This window comes from Manduca sexta, chromosome 6, assembly GCF_014839805.1.
Source record: "Manduca sexta isolate Smith_Timp_Sample1 chromosome 6, JHU_Msex_v1.0, whole genome shotgun sequence".
NCBI classification, from domain to species: Eukaryota; Metazoa; Arthropoda; class Insecta; order Lepidoptera; family Sphingidae; genus Manduca; species Manduca sexta.
In genome coordinates, this window is record NC_051120.1 from 6,259,685 (window position 1) to 6,282,908 (window position 23,224).

The 23,224-nt window shown below is 33.7% G+C and overlaps 3 protein-coding genes across 6 annotated transcripts in view; 2 read left to right on the forward strand and 1 right to left on the reverse strand.

The window, feature by feature from the left end:
- The first annotated feature begins 532 nt into the window (after window positions 1-532).
- On the forward strand, window positions 533-5,742 carry LOC115447336 (putative hydroxypyruvate isomerase). The gene is made up of 4 exons (XM_030174358.2): window positions 533-933; window positions 1,114-1,398; window positions 2,244-2,374; window positions 4,723-5,742. Exons 1-4 carry the CDS (start codon window positions 744-746, stop codon window positions 4,900-4,902), a joined length of 786 nt encoding a protein of 261 aa, XP_030030218.1. The 5' UTR covers window positions 533-743; the 3' UTR covers window positions 4,903-5,742.
- Window positions 5,743-5,819: 77 nt separating this feature from the next.
- On the reverse strand, window positions 5,820-8,278 carry LOC115447335 (aurora kinase B). Its single transcript, XM_030174357.2, has 6 exons — window positions 8,025-8,278; window positions 7,757-7,948; window positions 7,477-7,633; window positions 6,942-7,078; window positions 6,354-6,585; window positions 5,820-5,998 (listed from the first exon to the last, which is right to left on the reverse strand). The coding sequence occupies exons 1-6, from the start codon at window positions 8,090-8,092 to the stop codon at window positions 5,912-5,914; spliced, it is 873 nt and encodes a 290-aa protein (XP_030030217.1). The 5' UTR covers window positions 8,093-8,278; the 3' UTR covers window positions 5,820-5,911.
- Window positions 8,279-14,223: 5,945 nt separating this feature from the next.
- LOC115447287 overlaps window positions 14,224-23,224 on the forward strand; it is a 56,400-nt gene continuing 47,399 nt past the window's right edge. The window contains exons 1-2 of one of the 4 annotated variants that reach the window (XM_030174293.2): window positions 14,224-14,446; window positions 20,357-20,510. In XM_030174293.2, the coding sequence (XP_030030153.1) occupies window positions 20,428-20,510 (83 nt within the window). In that variant the 5' untranslated portion in view covers window positions 14,224-14,446; window positions 20,357-20,427. The remainder of the gene's footprint in view (window positions 14,447-20,356; window positions 20,511-23,224) is intronic. The other 3 variants (XM_030174290.2, XM_030174294.2, XR_005113776.1) reach the window with 3 other exon arrangements.

Sequence of the window (23,224 nt, forward strand, 5' to 3'; positions counted from 1 at the left end):
CATTTGTTATCATTATTACATTTTCCCGCATCTCTAAATTACTACATGATTAACTAGGGCAGAAATGTTCTAGGTTTTATTTCCTTTTCAACAGAAATTAGGCAAATATACAAAAACTAAAGAACCATATAAGCCGTTTGTTCTAACAGCCAACAAGATTAGGTAATATATAATATAAAAAAAAAATATGAGACAATACAAAGAAATAGGTTCATACACTTGTGTTTGCTGTACCTTGTAAATACTTTTGAAATTGTTCTAAAAAACATATAGTTGAATGAACTAGGTAATTCTTGTTTTTCTGAAACTAACAATTTATTACTGGGTAAAATTATTACTTTGGAAAGAGTTTATGATTTAAAAAAAGAAGAGCACTGACGTCCTTATCATTTAAATGAGTAAACAATGACAGACAATATTACGAGCTTAAAATATTATTTGAAGTAGGCGCCAAATTCTCTAGTCGCTTCGAACGGGCACGTTCAAATTATGTGGTCGTGTTTGTTCGAGAATTATTCAAGACAAATAAAAAACACGATAAATAATAAAAAAAAATGTTCGCGATAGTGTACTGAGGTTAGTGTGATTAAATGTGGTTGATAAAAGTAATATATAAATAAATATAACACGATGTGAGCGTAATAAAAACTGAACGTATCTCTCTCGCGTGTACAGTAGCCACTTGAAGTTTATCAAGCAGTCAATTTTTAACCTTTATCAATACACTTAGCTCCAGTATCAAAATGAAGTTCTGTGCGAACCTTTCTTTTATGTTTGCTGAGGCGGCGTCTATATTAGAAAGGTATGCGTTGGCGAAGGAAGCTGGCTTCAAGGCCGTAGAATCAGGATTCCCGTTCGGTTTTTCTGTGGAACAAGTGAAACAGGCGAAGGAAAATGCCGGCGTCGAGCAAATTGCAATCAACATTAAAACGGGTAAAGTTTACATTGTTTATTTATGTTTTAAAGTTGAGAACGGACGATTTAATGATAATCACCGCTAATTTATTATGAATTTTATAATAATAATTGTAAGAGGGTTGGCTACTTTCGAGTGTTAGCTTTTTTGTATAATATGTTTGCTAATATATGTTAGTATAATTAAATGTTTTACAGGAGACACAACAAAGGGCGAAGTGGGAGTGACATCCGTACCGGGTAAAGAGCAAGAATTCAGGGACAATTTGGCCATTACAATCGACTATGCGAAAGCACTCAAAGCGCCTAAAATCCACATTATGGCTGGAAAGGTAGAAACAAGGACACCGCAACACTGGGAAACCTTTGAGAAGAATATAAAATACGCAGCCGATGTGCTAAAGCAGGAAAACATCCTTGGATTAATTGAACCTATCAACCAATACTCAATGCCTAACTACTTTTTGAGTGATTATGGCAGAGGTACTTATTTTATTAATGATAAATTGGCTAGACGAGTAAATAAGTCACCTCATAGATAATAATTACCACCGTATATAAACGTCAAATACCTACCATGTTACGTAAACTATAGATCCTTAAATTGATGTACTTAAATACATTGAACAATTAATACATCTACATTCTTATGTTTGTCAAGGAAGGAAAACTGTCATATATTATATACATGAATATAAATTCGAAATAAAAATAAAATATCCAAAGTCTAGTACCGATTTATCTTATAATACAGTCATAAAATGATAAATCGCGAAAATACGTTTATAGTTTGCACAGTACATAATGAGTTAAGTAAAACTGATAATAGTGTTGTAAATATAAATACGTAAAGGTCAGAGATTCTATTCAATGGTAATGTGTTGAAATTAAATCCATTATCGTATTGTGTACTACTAGAGCTCAATATATTAATGTTTCGATAATGTTTCCCAACGAACAGTCTTGTTTATTGCACATAATTATTAATTGTATCTTTACATATATGTAAATTTACAACTTTTCAACCCATTTGATTATATTTGTGTTTATCTGCATTAATAATTGAAGAAAAAAACTGTTCTCGTTTTAGGCATATTGCGCGAACGAAGGAGTGGGATTTGGCATACTTAAAATTCATATAAGGGAGTGCAGTAGAAGAAATTTATGTATAATATGTATTACAAATATAATAAATTCGACAGTCCAATTTCGACCAGTAGTAGATCATTAGTACATCTAATTAGGTGCATTATTGCTTATGGAGAACTTTCACTTAATTTTAATAATTATTTGAACAGTTTAATGGATCTTATAAAATTGTATTCCAGCTGTGGATATAATCAAGCGTATCAACAGCCCGCACATGAAGCTCATGTTGGACATATTCCACTTGCAGCAGATCAAGGGAGACATCACACACAGCATCACGCAACTCGCGCCCTACCTCGGACACGTTCAGGTAAACGGTGCTCAAATAATTAATGAATTACTTGAGACAAAGTCATTACGCGACGCATAAGTCGAGGTAAAAGAATACATCAGTGTTTAGCACTAATGTTTTGGCCTGTACTTTAAAAATCGAATAACAGTTGACATTGCTCGTCATATGAATTTAAGACGTGTATACCTACGCGAATATGGTCTCGTTTTTTTATATCAATATCATCTATACATGTAATACAGCAAACTTTACAATAAAAGAAATCTATACTATTATATAAAGCTGAAGAGTTTGCTTGTTTGTTTGTTTGTTTGTTTGAACGCGCTAATCTCAGGAACTACCGGTCCAAACTGAAAAATTCTTTTTGCGTTGGATAGCCCTTTGTTCGTGGAGTGCTATAGGCTATATATCATCACGCTATACCCAATAGGAGCGGAGCAGTAATGGCTAATCTCAGGAATTATCGGTCCAAACTGAAAAATTCTTTTTGCGTTGGATAGCCCTTTGTTCGTGGAGTGCTATAGGTTATGTATCATCACGCTATACCCAATAGGAGCGGAGCAGTAATAGCTAATCTCAGGAACTACCGGTTCAAACTGAAAAATTGTTTTTGCGTTGGATAGCCCTTTGTTCGTGGAGTATTATAGGCTATATATCATCACGCTATACCCAATAGGAGCGGAGCAGTAATAGCTAATCTCAGGAACTACCGGTCCAAACTGAAAAATTCTTTTTGTGTTGGATAGCCCTTTGTTCGTGGAGTGTTATAGGCTATATATCATCACGCTATACCCAATAGGAGCGAAGCAGTAATGGCTAATCTCAGGAACTACCGATTCGAACTGAAAAAATATTTTTGTGTTGAATAGCCCTTTATTTGTGGAGTGCTATAGGCTATATATCATCACGCTATGACAAATAGGATCGGAGCAGTAATGAAACATGTTGCAAAAACGGGGACAATTTATTAGTTTTGAGAGGTTCCGCTGCGTGCGGTGCGTAAACGGTTAAAGTTATGCAACAATGATGTATGACGGGATTGTTCCTCTTAAAATTTCTAAAAAATATATTATAAAACAAAGTCCCCCGCTGCATCTGTCTGCCTGAACGTGTTAAACTCAAAAATTACCCAACGTATTAAAATGAAATTTGGTATGGAGACAGTTTGAGACCCTTGGAAGAACACAGGCTCCCGAGAAACTACTACTTTTATAATGGAAAACTTTAGCCTGAAAAACTTTATAACGCGGGCGGAGCCGCGGGCAAAAGCTAGTAGTAAATAATTATGTTGCGATGAAGATGCGTGGAGAGCATGTATCAAGAATGTTTGCTCAAATACTAGGTGTACATAGGCCTTAATTGATAACTGTCACACTGAGTCCGGCCGTACAGCCAAACCAATATGTACTTCTTCTCGCCATCTTTAGATGATAATTTTTTTTTATTATATAAACAATTTTCGTAAAAATGTAAAATAATAACATCTAGATGTTTGATCGAAACTACTACTTATAACTTACATTTCATAATATAAATTATTGCCTACGCTACGTCAAAAAGCAACTTAATACCTATCTACATAGTATCATTCATTAATACAAATTAAATATGTTAATACTCCAGACTTCCTTTTAGTAATTACGTAATCCTTGACAGTGACCTTCAAAACTACTCCATAATGCCTAATTAGAACTGTATTTGTTTTAAAGATAACAACATATTGCTTCCGTGACGCACTTGTATTGCGGTACGTTTGTGTTGAGGTCTTGGGTTCAAATTCTGTGACGGGAATTGAAATTCGGATTTTGTATTCAGTATCGGTATAGCTCTAGAATTTGGAATTATGCCAAGTAAATGGGAATCGGCTATTTTATATTTGGACCTAGCATAGCCGGAATATTGGTGGGATATTACTGACTACTAGTGGAGATGGGTCCACATAACCCGATTCTCGCCGATTTTCTGTAGAATCTAATTATCACTAGAACGGCATGCAGACCGCCTTTATGCATATTAGTGCCTATATGTAAGGTCGAGTTCCCTTTTGGAAAATTTCACTTCTCGTCACTGCTGACTATTTAAAAGGGAAAAAGGGGTATTGCTGAGCATTGCTAGAGTCCCGAGATTAAGTTTAAACTAGCAAGTTCTTAAAGCAATATATTGCGCAAGGAGTTCCAGATGCGCATATACTTGCGGCAATATTGCTATAGTTATTCACATGCGATTTGCCGCAATTGATTCGAAATTTGCACAAGTCAGCTTATCGTAATAGTTTACACTAGAAATATGTTTGCAGAATTCGATTTTTGCAAGTTCTCATGCTAACCTTTAGGTTGTAATGTTTACATTGTTTTACAATATTGCAGATAGCTCAAGTGCCTAACCGCAACGAGCCAGATACAGCTGGAGAGATTAACTACAAGTTTGTATTGGAACACTTGGCCAACAGCGGATACGATGACTGGGTAGGACTTGAGTACAAGGCGTTGGGAAGCAAGACCAAGGACGGACTAGGCTGGATTCAAGCCTATGGATACAGTCTATGAATTTGAGATTATGACCTCTCTAAACGCTTATAAACAATATTTTTAACTACCTACATCAGATAATAGTGGGCAAACAAGTTGAGCACAATTCAGTGTGATGACGGTCATTATACGTTAGTGTAGCTACAGTTACGTTAGTGTAGCTAGTTACGTTAGTGTAGCTACAGTTACGTTAGTGTAGCTAGTTATGTTAGTGTAGCTACAGTTATGTTAGTGTAGCTACAGTTATGTTAGTGTAGCTACAGTTACGTTAGTCTAGCTAGTCACTTTAGTGTAGCTACAGTTACGTTAGTCTAGCTAGTCACTTTAGTGTAGCTACAGTTACGTTAGTGTTCATCTGAGTATTGCCGCTTTGCCATTTTTGATGCCAAGCAGCAGTGTGTACTTGTGTCTAAACATGCTTAAATACGGAGCCAGTGTAAATTTTAGGTTAAACAGCAAGTGATATCTGGGCAGGCTTAAATCTTACTAGGGCTACCTCATAGCAGTTTAATTGTACATATAAATTCAAAATACGAATAAAAATGACTGCGTTCGGTGCTGACTATAATGGAATAGCTAAAATGCTGTTTATGCGTTTATGAATAAGACAGTGTCTTTACTCAAGTGTTTACACTTGTGTTAAATATAAGAACTATGTATAGTGAGTATGGAGGCTCAATGAGCTCATTTTCTTGTATATAGGCTTAAGATAACACATTTTGTACTGTTAAAGTTGTACACTTTGGAGTTCACAATGCAGACTGAGTTTGCCATTATTTTTAAGTGTTCAGTTTCACAAATGTTTTTATGTTATTGTTTGAAGTTAGTTATATAATATTAAATATATGAGTTTGGTACCATCATTATAATTTATTTGAGACATAATAATGCATTCTACATACAGAAAATACTGTGCCTTTACAAAAATAAACTAATTTTATAAATGTATACAATGTTTTATTACTAAAATAGGATTTACATGATAACAGATCAGATTAATACAAACTAAATAAATTACTTGCAAATGCTATGGCCCGTTACGAAACTGCTGCACCCAATAATGTTTTTTCACTCCATCTAATGAGAGTCTCTCTTTGCTTGAATGCCGTAGAAGCTGTAATGAAAAGTACAATCATAATCAGATGTGAATATTGAGAACTGTGAAACATTTTTTGTCCTACAAGTTACATAGCAGCTTATCACTTAAGATAATTAAAATTGGAATTACTATTCTAATTTTATGAGAATGAGTATTTCCCAATATTTTAGTCTCGGCTGAAAACTGTTACAAATGGCATGATAGGATAGTATTTTTAAACTGAAGGATTATGAGAGAAATGAGGGGTAGGTCAATTAATTTCTTTAGGTTGCATAATACTATTAGAGAAACAATAGTAAATAGCTATGATTTCTATACGATTTAAGTACACCAAACAATTATAAGAGTGAGGTTGTTAATAAATATATACCTTTGAAATCAAATCTTTGGCTCCCTCAGGTACGTAGCTTGGATATTCCATATCCAGTGTAAGGATTCGTTCATATGTCTTATCTTGGCCCTGACTTTCGAAGGGTGGTTTTCCCACTAGAAATTCGTAGAGTAGGACACCAATACACCATTGGTCTACAGAAACGTCGTACACCTCTCGTTTTATCATCTCTGGAGGAAGATAGTCAAGGGTGCCACACATTGTTTTACGCCTGTAAAAAATAATAAATAATCAAATAACATGATTATAGAATTAATGCCCCTGATGTATTTGTCATGTTGGGTCATTCATATAAAACAACTGATAGATTGATGCATAAAAATATGTGGACTTCTTATAGCAAAAGGATATTTCGAAATTTAATATTAAGTCTGAATAAGACCGCATTTGTGATGTTAAGTGAATACTACAGAATGAATTTGCAGATGAAGATAAACAATCAACATTCATAAACTTTAAATAAATACTAGTTGTTTGCTAATACTTGAATAGATCTGTAGTTGTAAATCAAACATAATGTAGCATGATTGTGCTCTATGTCAGGCTATAGTACTAAAATAGGATTACCTTTCTGATGGTGCATGTACGGACCAACCAAAATCGGCTAATTTGAGATCCCCATTAAAATCTACTAGGATGTTTTCTGGCTTTATGTCTCGATGTATGACATGGTGTTGATGGCAATATTCTACTGCATCTGCAACCTGTATAATCCAAAAATATTTAGTAATGACTTCTTATTAGATGTCTGTTTGATATTAAAATTAAACTACTTAACACAGTTTGATGTAATGTTGTTAGATGGACATTGTAGCCAGTGTAACTACTGGACATAATGAGATTTAACATCTTACGTCTCAGGATAGCGAGTGTAGTGGAATACCAAACAATATTTTGTATTTCAAGGTGTTTCTACTGTTCATAGATGGATCCTATTTTAAATTACCATATATGTTACTTTTATCCCAGAAGAGTACATTGTATGACTTATATAACAGGAAATGTAATTCATCTGGGTGAAGTAATAACCAGGACTTACATATTAGTGTATGCAACTGTATTGTTAAAATACTCAATAATATAAAAAGTTTGCAATACAAACCTGGTATATATATCTGGCTGCTTTGGACTCCGGGAAGCGTCCTTTGGGTGAGTTAGTGAGGTGTTTGTACAGTTCTCCTTGTGCGGCAAATTCTATGACAAGGTAAATGCGTCTCTCATCATGAAACCATGTCAGCATTCTCAGTATGTTTGGATGCCTGAAAGTAGTCGCATATAATAAGAAGTTGATTCATATGGTGTATGATTATAAGACACTATAGAAATCAGTGTTTTAATGGGTTGCCTAGTGTGTTATTAATGGAAACAATAATTAAACTTACTTCAAATGTGATTGTATTTCAATCTCTCTCAAGACTTGTCGTTCACATCCTGATTTCACAATTTGCGATTTGAACAGAGTTTTGATAGCAACTAAATAGCCGGTTTTTTTCTCTCTTGCGACGTGTACATGTCCAAATTTGCCTTGACCAAGAGCAGAACCTAATTCAAAATCTCTTGGGGACCATTTATAACTGAAAATGAAATTCCCTTTTATATTTTAACTGAAATAATACCAGTTTAGTTATTATGATAAGAGATGGTACTTACGACGTGCCGTAAGCCTCGTGGTTTATTATTTTTGTTTCGAGCTCAAGAACCTCGCTTCTCTTTGCCATAATAATTGTGCACCAAAATAAATAATAACACAATATGCACAATCTCCAAAATCCAAATGTATTACAAGTATTACAACCGTTATGAAACAAACTTTTTGAAATTGTTTGATATTTGTTTTTTTAAATTCGTTCCATATCGGAGCGGCTAAGGTCAGAGATCATGCTGCCAAGTCATAAGTAAATTGACATTTGAAAGTATTTTGACAATTGCTGTCATGCTGTGTTGCCAAATGGCTGCTTTGTAATATAAAAATCCTCAAAGTGAGTTAATAATATCTAGGGTAACTTCCCCCCTGAAAATAAAAGAGAACGCGACCAAAAATCTCAGATATTACACGACAGCCCCGTAATAAATATAATATGAATGTTTTCCAATTTTTTTTGTTATATTATTGTAGATTTTGTTATTCTCTTCGACCTATTCTCTCTTTCAAGCCGAAGGTCTTATAGTATTTTATTTGTCTAGTCATCTTATTATTATGTCACTGCCCAAAAGGTCCCTCCATACATTTTGTCCAATCAAATTTCCTTCCGTGGTGTTAATATACTTACAAATTTGGGAAGAAACATCTCATCTGGCATCTTCAAAGTCGGGCTATACACGTTGCGATAATCGCATGTACCATCTCCAGGATTATGCGACAAATTAATTTAATCTTAGTCTTTACTGCAGTGGACTAAGGTCTATTCCCTCTCAGTAGTAGAGGAGGCCCGTGCCCAACAGTGGGACAGTATATAATACGGCTGATATTATATTATTATTACTGCAGTAAAACATAATAAAATAATTGAACAATAATGAGATAAGATTTTTGAAGTAAAAAGTTGTACAATTCAGTGAAAATTGTTTCGTCTCTTTTCTCACCAACTTTTATGAAAACTGGTGTTTAGTGCAATTGACGTATGGAAATTAATGAAATTGAAAATGAAAAAATAGAAACTATAACAAAGCGGAAGGCCTTTTTTGTATTGTTTAATATCTTACTCTTTAACTTTCGGCGCTATAAGTATTTAAAATAGACAGACACACTTGCTACGGTAGCGCTACCATAATTTGTTAAAATTATCGACACTTTTCATACACTGAGATCCTACTCCTTACCTCAACTATAAATAATATTGCGATCTTATAATTTTTCTTAGAGAAATAGTGGCATTAAGCCGCGTAAAATTAAAATTTGGTACCCTAATTGGTACTTACTTTTTATGTCTTGTTTGTTCGCAACTTGAAACTTTTTTGTTTTTATATCTACAATTTTAGTAACTTATCAAAAAGTGTTCTAAAAAGTATGTGGTTTTAATTAAGTAATGCCATATCTAAATTACACCGTATAGGTACTGCAATTCTATCAAATTAAATATCAAAAACACTAAGATAAATATTTCAACTAGACATACTTCACTCTGATTACAACTGCTAAATTTATGTCGTACCCACGTAGCGTTAGAGTAGAGGTTTTAGTTTGTAATTTTTTTGTTTACCACTGGACACTTTAACCCCATACAAGATGGTCTTTTTAGTGTCAACCTTCCTTACTTATAAGTTTAGGTTAAAAATTAAATTGCAAATTTTAATGTACGTGGATTTATAGACTACCCTATACACCTACATACAGCCACACATTATACATAGATAGTAAAAGTGCGTTGTGTAATGTAGGTAAAGTTTACCAACTATTTGATATAATATGGCTTATAGAATCGTAGAATATTATTTATTTCTGCAACGGTACACGCGCATAATTTTTAAGAGTCGCATTGCGCCGACTTTGTCAACTTGTTGCACGGGTGACAAATAAATTGACATCAACGACTCGTCAATATTCTGCTTGAGAATTCGATTTAAAATAACAGACGCTTTAATAAATTGCTAAACTAATCAATTCAGAGAGGGTCTAAAAAATGTTCATGTCACAAAATATCAGGTTCAGTATACATTGTTATAACGCCGACGGACGCTTGATATCTTTTAGTAATTTCGATTTATCGATGGTTCTTTTAAAACAGTTTTTCATAATAAACATATTGTTCATGGTAGTTGATTATGAATTTGTGAAACACGTTGCTCAAGTCTGGGTTATGGTATTGTAATCTCCAGGGATCTCCAATGTTTTTTTTATAATAGCGTGGACAAACTAGTAGGTTAGGAACCTAATTCGGACACTTTATGTGACGGTAAGTAACAATTACCCTCCATTGTATGCAGAATATCAGAGATGTTATCCATACACTTTTCGAGCTATAGGTCTATTTCAACATTATTGGACCGCAATAGCGCTGTCTGGAAAAACAGCAAGAGAAAGTTATACCTTATATATATATAATAATTGCGAAACACAAGTAAATGTTTATCTAAAATATTGTAGCTGTAGTGCAATATAGACAGTCAACTTATTTTAAATATTTACTAGGGAAAGAAATGTGTTGGGTTACGTCACACTATTTCGACAGATAACACATAATAGTTCTCTCCCTCGTTGTAAAGTCATGTAGGCATAAGAGACCACTCATCCCCGCCCTTCAAGTCTCGACAGCATTACGTGGTTAATGGATGGCTCCATTGTTTCAATTTTCCCCTACTTTATAGTGCAACTCTTGATTTTTTTAAACAAATTACGGACGAGACTAGCACATCGCTCATTTGATAAACTGAGCAACCTGCAATTATGTAGCTTTGCATTTCACTGACTTGCGCTTAACACTCATCAACCTATACGATGAAAAAAAACACGCATCACGCATTTATCCCCGAAGGGGTATGCAGAGGCGCAACTAGGACACCCACTTTTTGCCAAGTGTGTTCCGTCCAATGATGTAATAGGTAAACCTTATCATGGTGATCGGGCATAAATTCTAGACTCCTGGCTGATACTGAGGTAAAAAACCCAAATATGTCTTTGCTCGACCCAGGATTCGAACCCAGGACCTCAGAGCGCTGCCGTACCGCACATGCAGTACAACTACGCCATCGAGGCCATCCTATACGATAAGCTATATTAGTATTTTTATTATTATTTACAATCTCCTTAATGCTGCTTAATGCTAATGCTAGTTGGTGGTAAGAATAGCCAACGTGGTGGTACTTACTTTACTCAGACGAATTCGCTTATGAACAGCCTATCTTCTAGTATCATCCGATTAATGCTCAGAGCCAGTGACAAGGACTCTGCCAATTTTTGGTAATTAAACTCGTCTACATTTACTAATGTATATATTATGTACCTTCACATACTGACGAGCCTTATCAAGATTGCAAGCAAAAGGCACGTAGTATTGTACGTCTTGCGTCAACCACAGATGCGATTATGCTATCATGCGTTCTTTATGAACACCGTTAGTAGATTATATTCTTTCTTTCGTAGCCAACTTTCAGTTCATTAGGGAAATTTAAAATTTTGATCTATTAAAACGAAAATTTCATGTACAAAGTCCTAATAATTTAACAAAAGTACATATACTTATATATATACGTACTTGTGTCGAATCTAGGTCCGGCCTGCTTACGTTCATGGTTGTATTTATAGTTGTATTATTTTTTTAGATTTGACTGCGATAATAACTACAAACCAAATGTATAATTATGTAGATGCTTAGTTGGTTCTTCAACTGTCGAATTCCAAAAGTATGTTCGGTTTGATTTCGAATTTTTTTAGCTAAGTTTACCTATAGGGGCGGATATTTGTTGGTGAAAGAAAATACATAAGATATATTGAACGAGAATAAACTAGAGTTCTTGGCATCAGTAGACAATTTAAAAGATCAACAAAATAGTTATAATTAATTATCTCGTTCTTTTATAATTATGATTGCATTATAAGACGAATGTATTTCTTGCCTGATGGTAAGCACGACTGCACAAAAAAAGTTATCATAACTTTATCTTAAAAGTTCTATATTCCATACATTTCACTGATTATTACCCGTATTATATTTGTAATTAATTACATCTCAAGCCCAAGAATTGCCAGTAATTATATTGATTACAATGCACACAATGCAAATGTATGTACTAGTGCTTCTACTCTTCTGATTGCTTTTTGCGGCTGCAGACTATAGTAGGGATGTAAATAATCATATTCTAGCCTACAGACCTACACTTGGCTCTTGTAGGCCGATATTATGGCAATTTTTTTACATTTTAAAATCTAAAATTATTCCTAAATTGTAATAATTCTATCAAATTATGGTAAATGGAAGTTATAAAAAGAAATTTACAAGAGGTCGCCATTTGAAGATTTTCTGTTTGTTTATTTGAAAACGCTTTATGATAAGTACATACATAATACTAGCTGACCCGGCGAATTTCGTATCGTCTAACATTCGATTCTTAATTTTTTTTTTTTAATACTTATTCTGGTGTTAATAAGATAAAAAAAACAAAGTTGATAAGTCAACAATTACATTATGTCAAAAAATATAATTATAAAACACTTAAAATTCACAATTGTTTTGTCTTCCCGAAACCCCTCCATCAGATACTTAAACTTTATGGTATGGTACTAAAGTTCAAATTGACTTTTAAGTATTATTACGAATCTTTTGTATGGGAATATAGGAAAGTGTTGTACTTACACGTTTTCAGGCAATTTTTTAAATTTTTCTTTCCGTAAGAACCATCTTCGTACTTAAAGGAATATTATAAAAAAAGAATTAGCAAAATCGGTTCAACTGTTCTCGAGATTTGCGCTTAGCAAGACATTCAGCGATTCATTTTTATATTATAGATATATATTTGATAAATTAGAGTCGTACGGTAAATAAAAAGTTTCACAAGATCGAATTCTTGAGTTTCGTAAAACAAGCATTTTTTGTATAATTTTAGTCACATTTATGATATAATGATTAATTATTGTTACGGTACTTATAATCTGGGCCAGCCGTCAGGGTGACGAAAACTCTTAAAATGAAACACTTTAATGTTGGCCTCAGCATTAACGTATACTTGTACTTTAACTTCGATAGTAATTATAAGTAAGAATGACATCAATATTTATTTCTTTTTCAGTGGTTATTTATAAAAGTTAAGAAAAAAATGAAGTTTTATAATTTAAAATTTGGTATAATATGTAAAATGTAGGTAGATATTGTATCTTTGATTTTTCGGATGACAAACACTTTAGTCCTCCCCGTGACCACGAAGGCTGCAAAGTCGAAACGTCGCGAGAACGTCGTAAAAACCGCGATAAAATTAAAAAAAAATATTTTTATTTCAATGTCTAACATTTGAGTAAACATAAGAAATTATTACAATAACAATTTATCTGTTTAAACCGTACACCGTCTTTTTATATTGACGTTAAAAATTAAGAAGCAAAAACTTTTTAAAACATATGTAACAGAAAATTCACATCGTAATTATGATGCTTAACTTTAAGAGAACGCACTTAGCGCCCAGCGTTAGTGCAGAGAATCTTATTGTGAAAACACTTGTTTTTCCAACAAGCGAGAGGGGCATGGCACGATGGAGCTCCCTAACCCACCCCAACCCTAACCGGCTCGACCCCTGCGAATATGCGCCACATAAATTCTTATTACGATGCGCACTATAGGTATACGAGAGGAAATGCGCCCTGAAGGTTAACTTATTTATATTTTAATGCTGTTGATATGTGGCATATTACTTACTTGGGATAAAGATTTGATATTGAATACACGTATGGACATAAGTCAGGCTGTTAAGTACAGTGTTATAATTATAATACGTAAATATATAGTATAATTATAATACGACAGAGGAAGGGCTATGTAAGAAGTCATAGAGTGAAGAAGGAATTGCTTTATTTAAAAAGTATCGATTATAAACTGTCGAGATCCTTAGCTACTTAATTTACTAATGGAACAATATAAAATTCCAATGCTTTATCAATATAATTAATAAAGCATTGGAATTTTATATTGTTCCATAAGTTAATTAAGTATAAGTTGATTTGTAAGATTTACTTGAAAGAACTTAAACACACAATGTTAAACCACAATGTAGTTTTTAATTACATAAGAGACGAGCGGCGTTGTTCTAAACAAGTAAACAAACTACGCAGTACGGCGCGAATTGGAACTAGTTCCGAAGCATCCCGCGGCCGGCACCGGCGTCGGTGGCGGGAAAATGTGGAAAACGCGCGCATCAGGGGTGGCTGTCGGGGCGTTCATTCCGTGGTGGAGCGCGCGGCCGCGCGCGGCGCAATCGATAACTACCGACGTTTACACATCCAATATCAAACCTATTCAAATCTAAACTCATAAAATATAGCCATTCTAGTTATTTAAATATAGTTTATAATAGTTGCGAATAATATATAGTTGCTGCGTGTGGACACTATTAACAGTGCGACTAATAAATCGTTTATGACGGAGTAGGTAAGTGTAATAATTGTCGGCACCTTGTGATGACCTAGTTATCGGCAGTCGTTGAGGAAATGTATGCTTTTCTGATATTACAATGAATCGTTGGCTTTTGTCATGAGTTCTGATTGTGGGTTGATTTTTATTTCCTTCAACTTAGTGCGGTAACGAAGATTTTTTTTCATTTTAATTTTTTATGATTTTTTTTATACTATGCAAAGCCAGTGTATATCATTAATATGCTGGCTATGAAAACGAATAACTGCATGGAATATATGATTAACATCTGTAAAAATGTATTATTGCGCAATAGACATTTATATTCTCATTACGTAGTTTGATTTAAAGTAATTTTATAATATGTATTAGAAATGTCCGTAAATAACTGACTATTTACCTTTAACATGGACTAACGATAGGCCATAAAAACATATATCTATATAAAAAATATATAAACTTATAAAAAAAAAATGAATCTTAACATACCCTTGAATTAAGGTAGGGTTTTAGTCGTATTCGAAAACACAGCTTCCAAAAGCCGTCACCTCTCGCTGCCAACCCCATGTCGGAATAATTAATTCGTGAGTGTCATTGACCGTGATCCAAAAGGCTCTCCAGCCCGTTTCCAGTGATACGTGCCAAATTTTACGCTTTCGTTTTATTATTTCCTATTTATCATTGCTGGTAACTATGTTGTAAAGAGAACTTTCGAGAAAAGTGTAATTTAATTGTAGTAACGAGCATTTTAGTCATCCGTGGTTACTACGCAGTTAATCTCTATCAATACATCAGTATGTATACAACAATCTATCTGCGTAACATAGTGGCTGCAATATTTTAAAAGCCTTGTTCAGATCTTATATTAATACAGTACTATATTAAAAACAACTATTTACTGGATTTCAGACGACGGTCCCCAAGGGCAAATCAAATGACACAGCTTGAAAAGTATGTTATATACGTTTAACGTAGTAGTATGTTTTTTAAATTTTTGTTATATATTTTTTATAGGTGTAACAAAGGGTACAAATCTTAATTGCTAATTACAAACGGTAACTGTCCATGTGGCTCACAATATAGGTGTCCGAGGGCGAGGTTCCGCTATTTGATACGTAGCTCGCCCTCCCGTTTTTTCAATTGTAATAAGGTTGGTATATATCAAATATCATGTTCATGTGTCCAGATGAGATAGTGACGTCTGGAATATGAAGGACGTCGGGTAAACGTAGGGAGCGGGACTCACCCACAGATAAGCGTCTCTACGAGGAGATAACCAGTTGTGTGGATTAAGGAACATGTGATTAGGGGATTTAGGTTATGAGGAGCTGAGCTTAAAACAAAGATTTTGTACATTCCGAGTTACACAGCGACATAAAAAAGCAGAAAAATTTATCATTTTCAAAGTAATCATTCATTCTTAACATATAATTTGGTACCGAAACTTATCTCGAACACGTAAAGTGAATAATTAGTATAACCAATACTTAATAATTGATTTGCTGAATCGTGTGAAAAAAGGCTTTCACTGTTAATTTTTGACATACGGAACTGGTTATTATGATAAACAAGTCAGAGGAAAGTCAAGCGGCCCTTTGTGAGTTGGAAAGCTGTACAAACTGACATTAACCAGTCGATGGTAAGTGGATGGCGGCCATGATGGCAAACATTACTCGTGTGACCATCATTTCATATTTCATGTAAGAAATAGTGAAAGGTTGTCGAAACGGTAATTGGTTAATTGTGTTCTATCGTTTTTTTTTAAGTCGAATATTATCATTTGCTTAGAGTAAGGGAGATATTCGTCGTCGGATCTAGAGTGATTGACCACTATATAAAACATTAATAAGTTATACAATAAAGTGGCTGATATGTATTGTAAGAACAAATTGAAGTTGCTGTTCATTTCTATATCAAATTTAAATAATTAAATATAATATATTTAAAAGAAAAGTAATGTAAATGATTGCGCCAAATTTTGTGCTAAAATTGATATCCAAATTAAACTAGTTTTGGTATTTTATCGCGGTTTTTTATATTCTAATGTTCTCACAACCTTTTGAAGACTTAGTCTTCATGGTCACGGAGCGGACTGAGGTGTGTTGGTGGTCCGAAAAGTCAACGTTACAATATCTACCTTCATTTTACAATTATACAATTTAAAAAAATACAATTTTTTTTTTAATTCGCGATAACATCCGAAAACTAGTTTTATTTCGATGTCTAACTTTCGCATGAACATAAGAAATCATTATAAAATTGACATTTCTAGTTTATATCGTTGATATCGTCGGTTGGTACACGAATAACTGATTGTTGACATGATTTTTCTATATCCAAATTTATGCATATCATTGCTGAATTTTGTTAAATAAATTCTACATATTAATATTACTATTTTATACATTCAATATCTAATAAATAATGAGTATTTAAGTCTTTTTCACTGGGTATATCATTGATTAATTATAATATACAACTTATTTATTAACCAGTCTCAATTAAAGACTAACTTTCGAAATGATTTGAATAATCAATATATTTTATCGAATTTTCAATGCAAATATAACTTTAAAGCTATATAATCTATTTAGAATCAAAAATGTTTGTCAACATAGTTTTCCAGCATCGTCAAACCGGCTAAATATTACTACTGGCTGTTTATGATACATAAAAGAGTCTTTGTAAAGGCAGTGCCCTAAAGTACCGGTCGCTTTCGGTGGCAACACTTTCACTGATACATGTTCGGGATATGATAACTATATTAATAAAACAGATCACGAGCCAGTAAAACTTGAGATTGCTTGAACAGTCCTATGCCCTTTAGATGGATATAAAGTAGAAATACCTAATAAATTTGTTGTCAAAATACCAAGATCTATCACGAGTTAATAAATTTTTTAAAGGGTAGTTTCGTATATATTCTAGAATATAGAGGTATGTGATATTCGAACAAAAAATTCGATAATACATATATGAAATTAGATAGGAACGTAAGTTTCGTCACTACGACATACTGACATTGGTAGAGTGGCTGCAAAATCTGTTTTCCTAACAGTTTAAAGTTTTACAGAAAACCGTAGGAAAAGTAACAGCATTATTGTATTTCCTGCGGTCACTAAGTTTGCTAGTTCCTCATACAACACAATAGTATAACACCCTTTCAATTTCTTTTTCACATTTCAATTGTGTGTGAAAATATGGTAATAGCTTACTAGTTGGTTGCCTTTTGCTATTTGTTGGTTTATTGGTATACAAAATACCAGAATATCTCTTCACGGTAGTCACACCAGCTTTTATTTTCGCACTATTCTAATTGAGTTGTAATGTTTAGTACATGACAACTGATACCATCGGTACAATATGGCGAGATGACCATCTAATACCAGATAAATGGAGCACGACGGCCGACAGCGACCGCTACGTGGGCTATTGTGAACCATAATCCAGACAATTGGCTTTCTTGTTCGTGACCTGTATCAGTTTTTATCATAGAAATGATCGGTTAAGTACAGAGCGACTGTTAATCTAAAAAATAAATGCAGGATGGTAGAATTTGTTGATTGGAGGGTGTTTTCTATTACGATATACAAGATCCAACACCCGTTAAGGTGTGGCTTGCCTCTGACATGTCATAATTCTATTAAGACAAACCAGCGTAATTTTGTGAGGGTCAAGGTACGCAAAATCATCAGTTCATAGATATTATATTTGGATTACATAGGTTTGAACTACATTTAAGGTCATTATACTGTACTCGAATAAAAAAAAAATTGTTTTAGTATGTCCATACGATAGACCTTTACATACCGTTGTCAGTGCCGTATAATGTAGAAGTTATGATTGTTATATTTGGTTAAAGATAGTATAGTAACAAAATTTAATACCCCTTAGAGGGGCTGCTACTGAGAATACCGGTAACCTTAGCATAGCCTCCCCTCACGGGAGCACAGGAATTAATTAAACTTCTCCACTTTGAGTAGATTTTAATATGCGAGCAGTAAGAACTAATTTCGCATGACGCAATTTAGAACTTTGTACACGGTATAACCGTTTGTGGTATTTAATATTACGTCGAAGTCAAACTACAATATTGTTCAGTTATGCTCTAAATTAATAAAGGAGCTTTGTGTTTGGATTTTTTTGACCTGGCAAGGTATAGTTATTTATTTTAAACTAAGTATGACGGTTGTTAAGACTAAAAAATAAATGTCGGCCAATTGCGGATTTACGACTCACAGCTCTCATCAGAATAATATTGGCATACTATACTAGAAGTCTGTTATTACGGGTCCTCAAAATACTAGGCAGTTAGTTTATTAACTACTATGATTTTACTACATATGAATGATAAAAATTTCGCTTCTTTTTTGAATATTTTCACTGTAGGTAATATATAAAACAGAATGATAATCTGTGTGTTTAGTGATCGTATCCAGCCAGATACAAAATATACACGATTCTCGCACCAAAAATACAATACCAATTTGCAATACTTTCAATGCATTTACAAAAGTAGCTTTTATGTAACAACCGCATAGATTACGTGAATTCGCGGCAATATTTTCTATCGAAATTAACTTTACGGTGAAATAGTGGCGCAATGTAATTAGTTGACTTTTTACATTACGTTATTTTATAACGGGAAAAAACTGTAAATTAGTTTCTAAAACAAAAACGTTATTGTTCTGAAAAGTTGAACGAAACAGTTGCGTGTTCTGATATTTATGGTTGCTATAAACGGAATAGCGTAAATAACGTTGTTTCACCACAAATATCTATTTACTTCTGCGTGATTTCTGCGGTCGAGGAAACCTTTATGTTCACCTTGAGGAATTACGAACGTTGACAACAAAACTTCTGTTTATACGGATTATTTTTGCATTACGAATAGTAATTTGTAAATACTATCAAAATAAAAAAATAAAGATACAAAATTTTGTTTGTTTGAACTCGCTATTCTTAGGAAATACCAAATTGATTTAGGATTTTGTCTCACTAATAAGCGAGGAAGCTACGTTACTCCTGCTATAGGCTACTATTTATCCCCAAAAACACTTAGACACGCCCGGAGCCGCATGAAAAAGCTAGTTATTAGTAAAATAAGTTAATTAAAAGTACCTTCTGTTCATTTATTATGTCTTGTACAGTAATACCCAATAGACGAAAATTTAATCAGCAATTTTTTTATATCTTTTCTAATTGACTTCGTTTTTTCATTGTTATATAATTTATGTGTGATAAATTCATTATGCCTTGTTTGATAGTTAATAAATTATATTCGTAGTTAGACAGAATCGTTGTCAGACGTATACTTGAATAAATCAAAGATGAAATAACTTCTTAAACAATTCACTACTCAATGAAAACTACACGTAATATTTTAGCATCATTACATAACATGTATAATCCTGAAAAAAGAAGCTTTTCCTTCATGCTACGTAGAATATCGTATTTAGTATTGTGAAATGCAACAAAAATACTATTATAATGTTGACTACTGACTTCTTATATTTACGCGATTATTAGACACTGATTTTTTCTGTACGTGGACGGTAAAGGGACGCCACTGCACCTGATAGTAAGTGGAGGAGGGTCCAATAGAGTGTCGACTGACGAGAGATGATTACCCCGACAGTCAACATAATTATGCCGGCTTTTTGAAACCTTGTTGGCTTATTGGATATACACAGGCTCGTCCCGAAACGCGACACACTTATGTGGGCCACTATGGCGGGTTTTAACACCTTGTGTACTATGGTTGCTATCCGGACAGACATAAAATATATCCCACCACCAGCAAATTATTTAATTGTTTACTAATTTAACACACCTCCATGTCTATAACAAGCATAATCATCAATAATTTCACTTTCAACTCGTCACCATTCGCGACCCTTTCATTAATTGGCACTTTTCTTTTTCCAGATATTACATCCAAATTGCCGTCAGTTGCGTTGAGTGTGAGTGAAATTAGTAGATGAAAGTCTTCTGAGAACATGACGACGGCTCCAGCCCCGTCTTGCATGAGCACCGAACATGGCTGCGTCATGTTCGACTGTCTCGTACATCTTTGGGAGTGGTAAGTAGTATTAAAATATTTAGAAATAGCAATCTTGGATCTTGAATTTTTGGGAGGCGGGGCAAAATCTGGATAATGCTGCCCCCGACCACCGGTATTTTTAACTTTGTCATCATCATCATTTCGCGCCCCGCGGGGAATAATTTATGTGTGTAATGTTCTTCATGTCTCAGTAATCAAAATTGCGTAAATTATGAGTTGTGTATCGTCTGCCAAGTTTGGATTTGTCGCCCTCTGAATTCGCCGCCGGGACCCCGGCTTGACCACCCCCCCCTCTCCATAGAACCGAGGCTGAAAATAGCATTGTTAGTAGTTTCGCTCGTGTCGAAACCATTTTTGGGAGAAATATGGAAAAAAACTAAATCATGTGGGGCTTGAGCATATTGCGTTAGCAATTTTATTAGAATTAAATTGGTTTACTCGTGGAAGCGTAACAGACAGAAATAGTTCCTTTCGTATTTTATTACGGATACTATTACTATTACGGATATACTACTACGGATTTTGGAGCAACGGGTCTCATTCGAAACTATTTCTTCTTTATTTAAAGATAATAATTTATTTTCTAGCTAGGGATACAATTTTATATTCCTTTTGGCATCCAACATATGATTTAAAAAATACATTATATATACGCATTTTTAAAATGGCAATATAGCGTACAAATAATATACTGAATATCTTTTTGTAGAATATAATGTAGATTATTTAACTAAATAAATACATCAGATTCGTTATTTTAAAAAGTATTCATCGTTCAATAGGATCGCAACAGTCATAATTTTGTGTAATTTCTTAAATTATAACATTCAAACATATTTAAAAGATATTTATACCTTCCATAACGTATCACTCAGGAGCAATTTTTATTACTTCATTGCATCTTATCGTCCAATATTACTTTAATTTTCCCGTGGGCAAGACACAATCGGGTTGGTCGTAAGTTCGCAACTAAGACGTTTCTTGCGAACGCCTCGGGACAAGTCTGCCGTCCAAACGACATAGACAGATGAATTTGTTATATTATTGATCTTGACATTCTCTTTGATACCTTTTCATGTAGCTGAGAGAGTTATTATACTTTGGAATTATTTATATTGAATACATAAGTTTAGCTTTTAGCATAAGTTTGCTGCAGAGGATGACTTCTAGTACCAGAGCATTTTTCTTCAAGAAATAGATTGCATTTTGTAATTTTCTTTAGAATTAAAATCATTATTGCGCACTGGGTATATTGCTTTAATTTAAAAAACCTGTTTTAAAATGAATGCGGTTGTATATTTAAATTCATTTGAATTTCTTTCTTGGCATACTTTTGAGGAACACTTTTGTTAAATAGACGTATTAAGTTATTATTTTACAATTTATTTATTTGTATATTTCTAAACACAAATATTTGATTGCAAATTATCGTAAAACATATTATTTAAATCCGACGTCACATCTTTAAGGACGTACTTATGTTATACTATATAGTTTGTTATAGGTAAGCGTATTTTTCCGTAAACAATATGCACGCATATAAACACTACCGAACTTTTAATATTTGTTTACAACCATAACGTAATTACCAACAATGACTCAACCACGCGAACCGTTCATAAATCAAATGATAATTATTAGAGTTTACCTGATTTCCACGTTTAAAAACGGTCTCGATCTCGTGTGAAGCCGGTGTTTACGTCACATCCGCGCTAATGCAGGAAATCGATGCTAATACACGGTCGGATAAAACTGCGCCGGTAATGTCGCAGCTTTAGTGGGAAGGAAAAGCCATTTATTACGATACTGTATATAACCACAGAATAACTGTTCATTTGTGACTTGATAGGTTGAGTTAAAAATGTGTTTTTAATCTGCGTTTGATTATATAACGGACGGTTAGAGTACTTCAGGTTTGTGTCAATATCAAAATTATGTCATAATATTTAGTTATTACTATTTTATAGTTAACAGTATATACATTTTGTTGTTAATGGCCTATATCAAATTAAAATGAAACACGATATTTATCAACTTAACAGTTGCCAGTGTTTTAACAATTATTCTGCAAATAGGTAAGTATAGTATCTACATTTGTAAAATAAATAGATTTCCAAGGTTTTGTTACTGCTACATACAATTTAAAACCTTAAGGGAGTCATTTATAGGGATTTAAAAAATATATTGTCCTAATTTTCGTAACCGGTTTAAACATTTTAAAAGTGATTAATTGTAATTTAGTGATAGCTGACACCGGCGACGGTTTAGTATTCCCAGTTCGTAGAGTTTTAAAGAATATTATATTTTTATTTGTTTAAGAGTTACACTGGCTACAATGTCCTTCAAACCGGAACACAACAGTGACTACACACTGTTGCTTTGCGCCAGAAATAGAAATTGCGGTGGTATCTACCCAGGTGGACTCTCACATATGAGAGACCTACCTCCAGTTTATAAAGATATCGAATTCGACACACCAGTTTAAGCCTCTTTTGACCTACACACCAGAATTACTGGTTTTAACAACAAATAGTTCACCACACAGATCTATCACGTGTCAGTGGGCAAATGAGTTCATATTACACGGCTATTTGCCGCCCGGCTTACTTTGTTCATGGGCGCAACGTCGCGTCGTGAAAATTATGTTAGGGCTAAATGCAGCAAAGCTTTTTTCTGTGATGTAGACTATGGTTATAAATTTTATAATGCTTTAAAATCTTTTGAATAAAGTG

Coding starts and splice junctions, on each gene's coding strand:
- LOC115447335 (XM_030174357.2), bottom strand. CDS start 8,092: ATGGCAAAGAGAAGCGAGGTTCTTGAGCTCGAAACAAAAATAATAAAC. Junction 6,586..6,941: donor GTACATGCACCATCAGAAAG/GTAATCCTATTT, acceptor TATTTTTTACAG/GCGTAAAACAATGTGTGGCA. Junction 5,999..6,353: donor CCAAAGATTTGATTTCAAAG/GTATATATTTAT, acceptor TTTTCATTACAG/CTTCTACGGCATTCAAGCAA.
- LOC115447336 (XM_030174358.2), top strand. CDS start 744: ATGAAGTTCTGTGCGAACCTTTCTTTTATGTTTGCTGAGGCGGCGTCT. Junction 1,399..2,243: donor TTTGAGTGATTATGGCAGAG/GTACTTATTTTA, acceptor ATTGTATTCCAG/CTGTGGATATAATCAAGCGT. Junction 2,375..4,722: donor CCTACCTCGGACACGTTCAG/GTAAACGGTGCT, acceptor ACAATATTGCAG/ATAGCTCAAGTGCCTAACCG.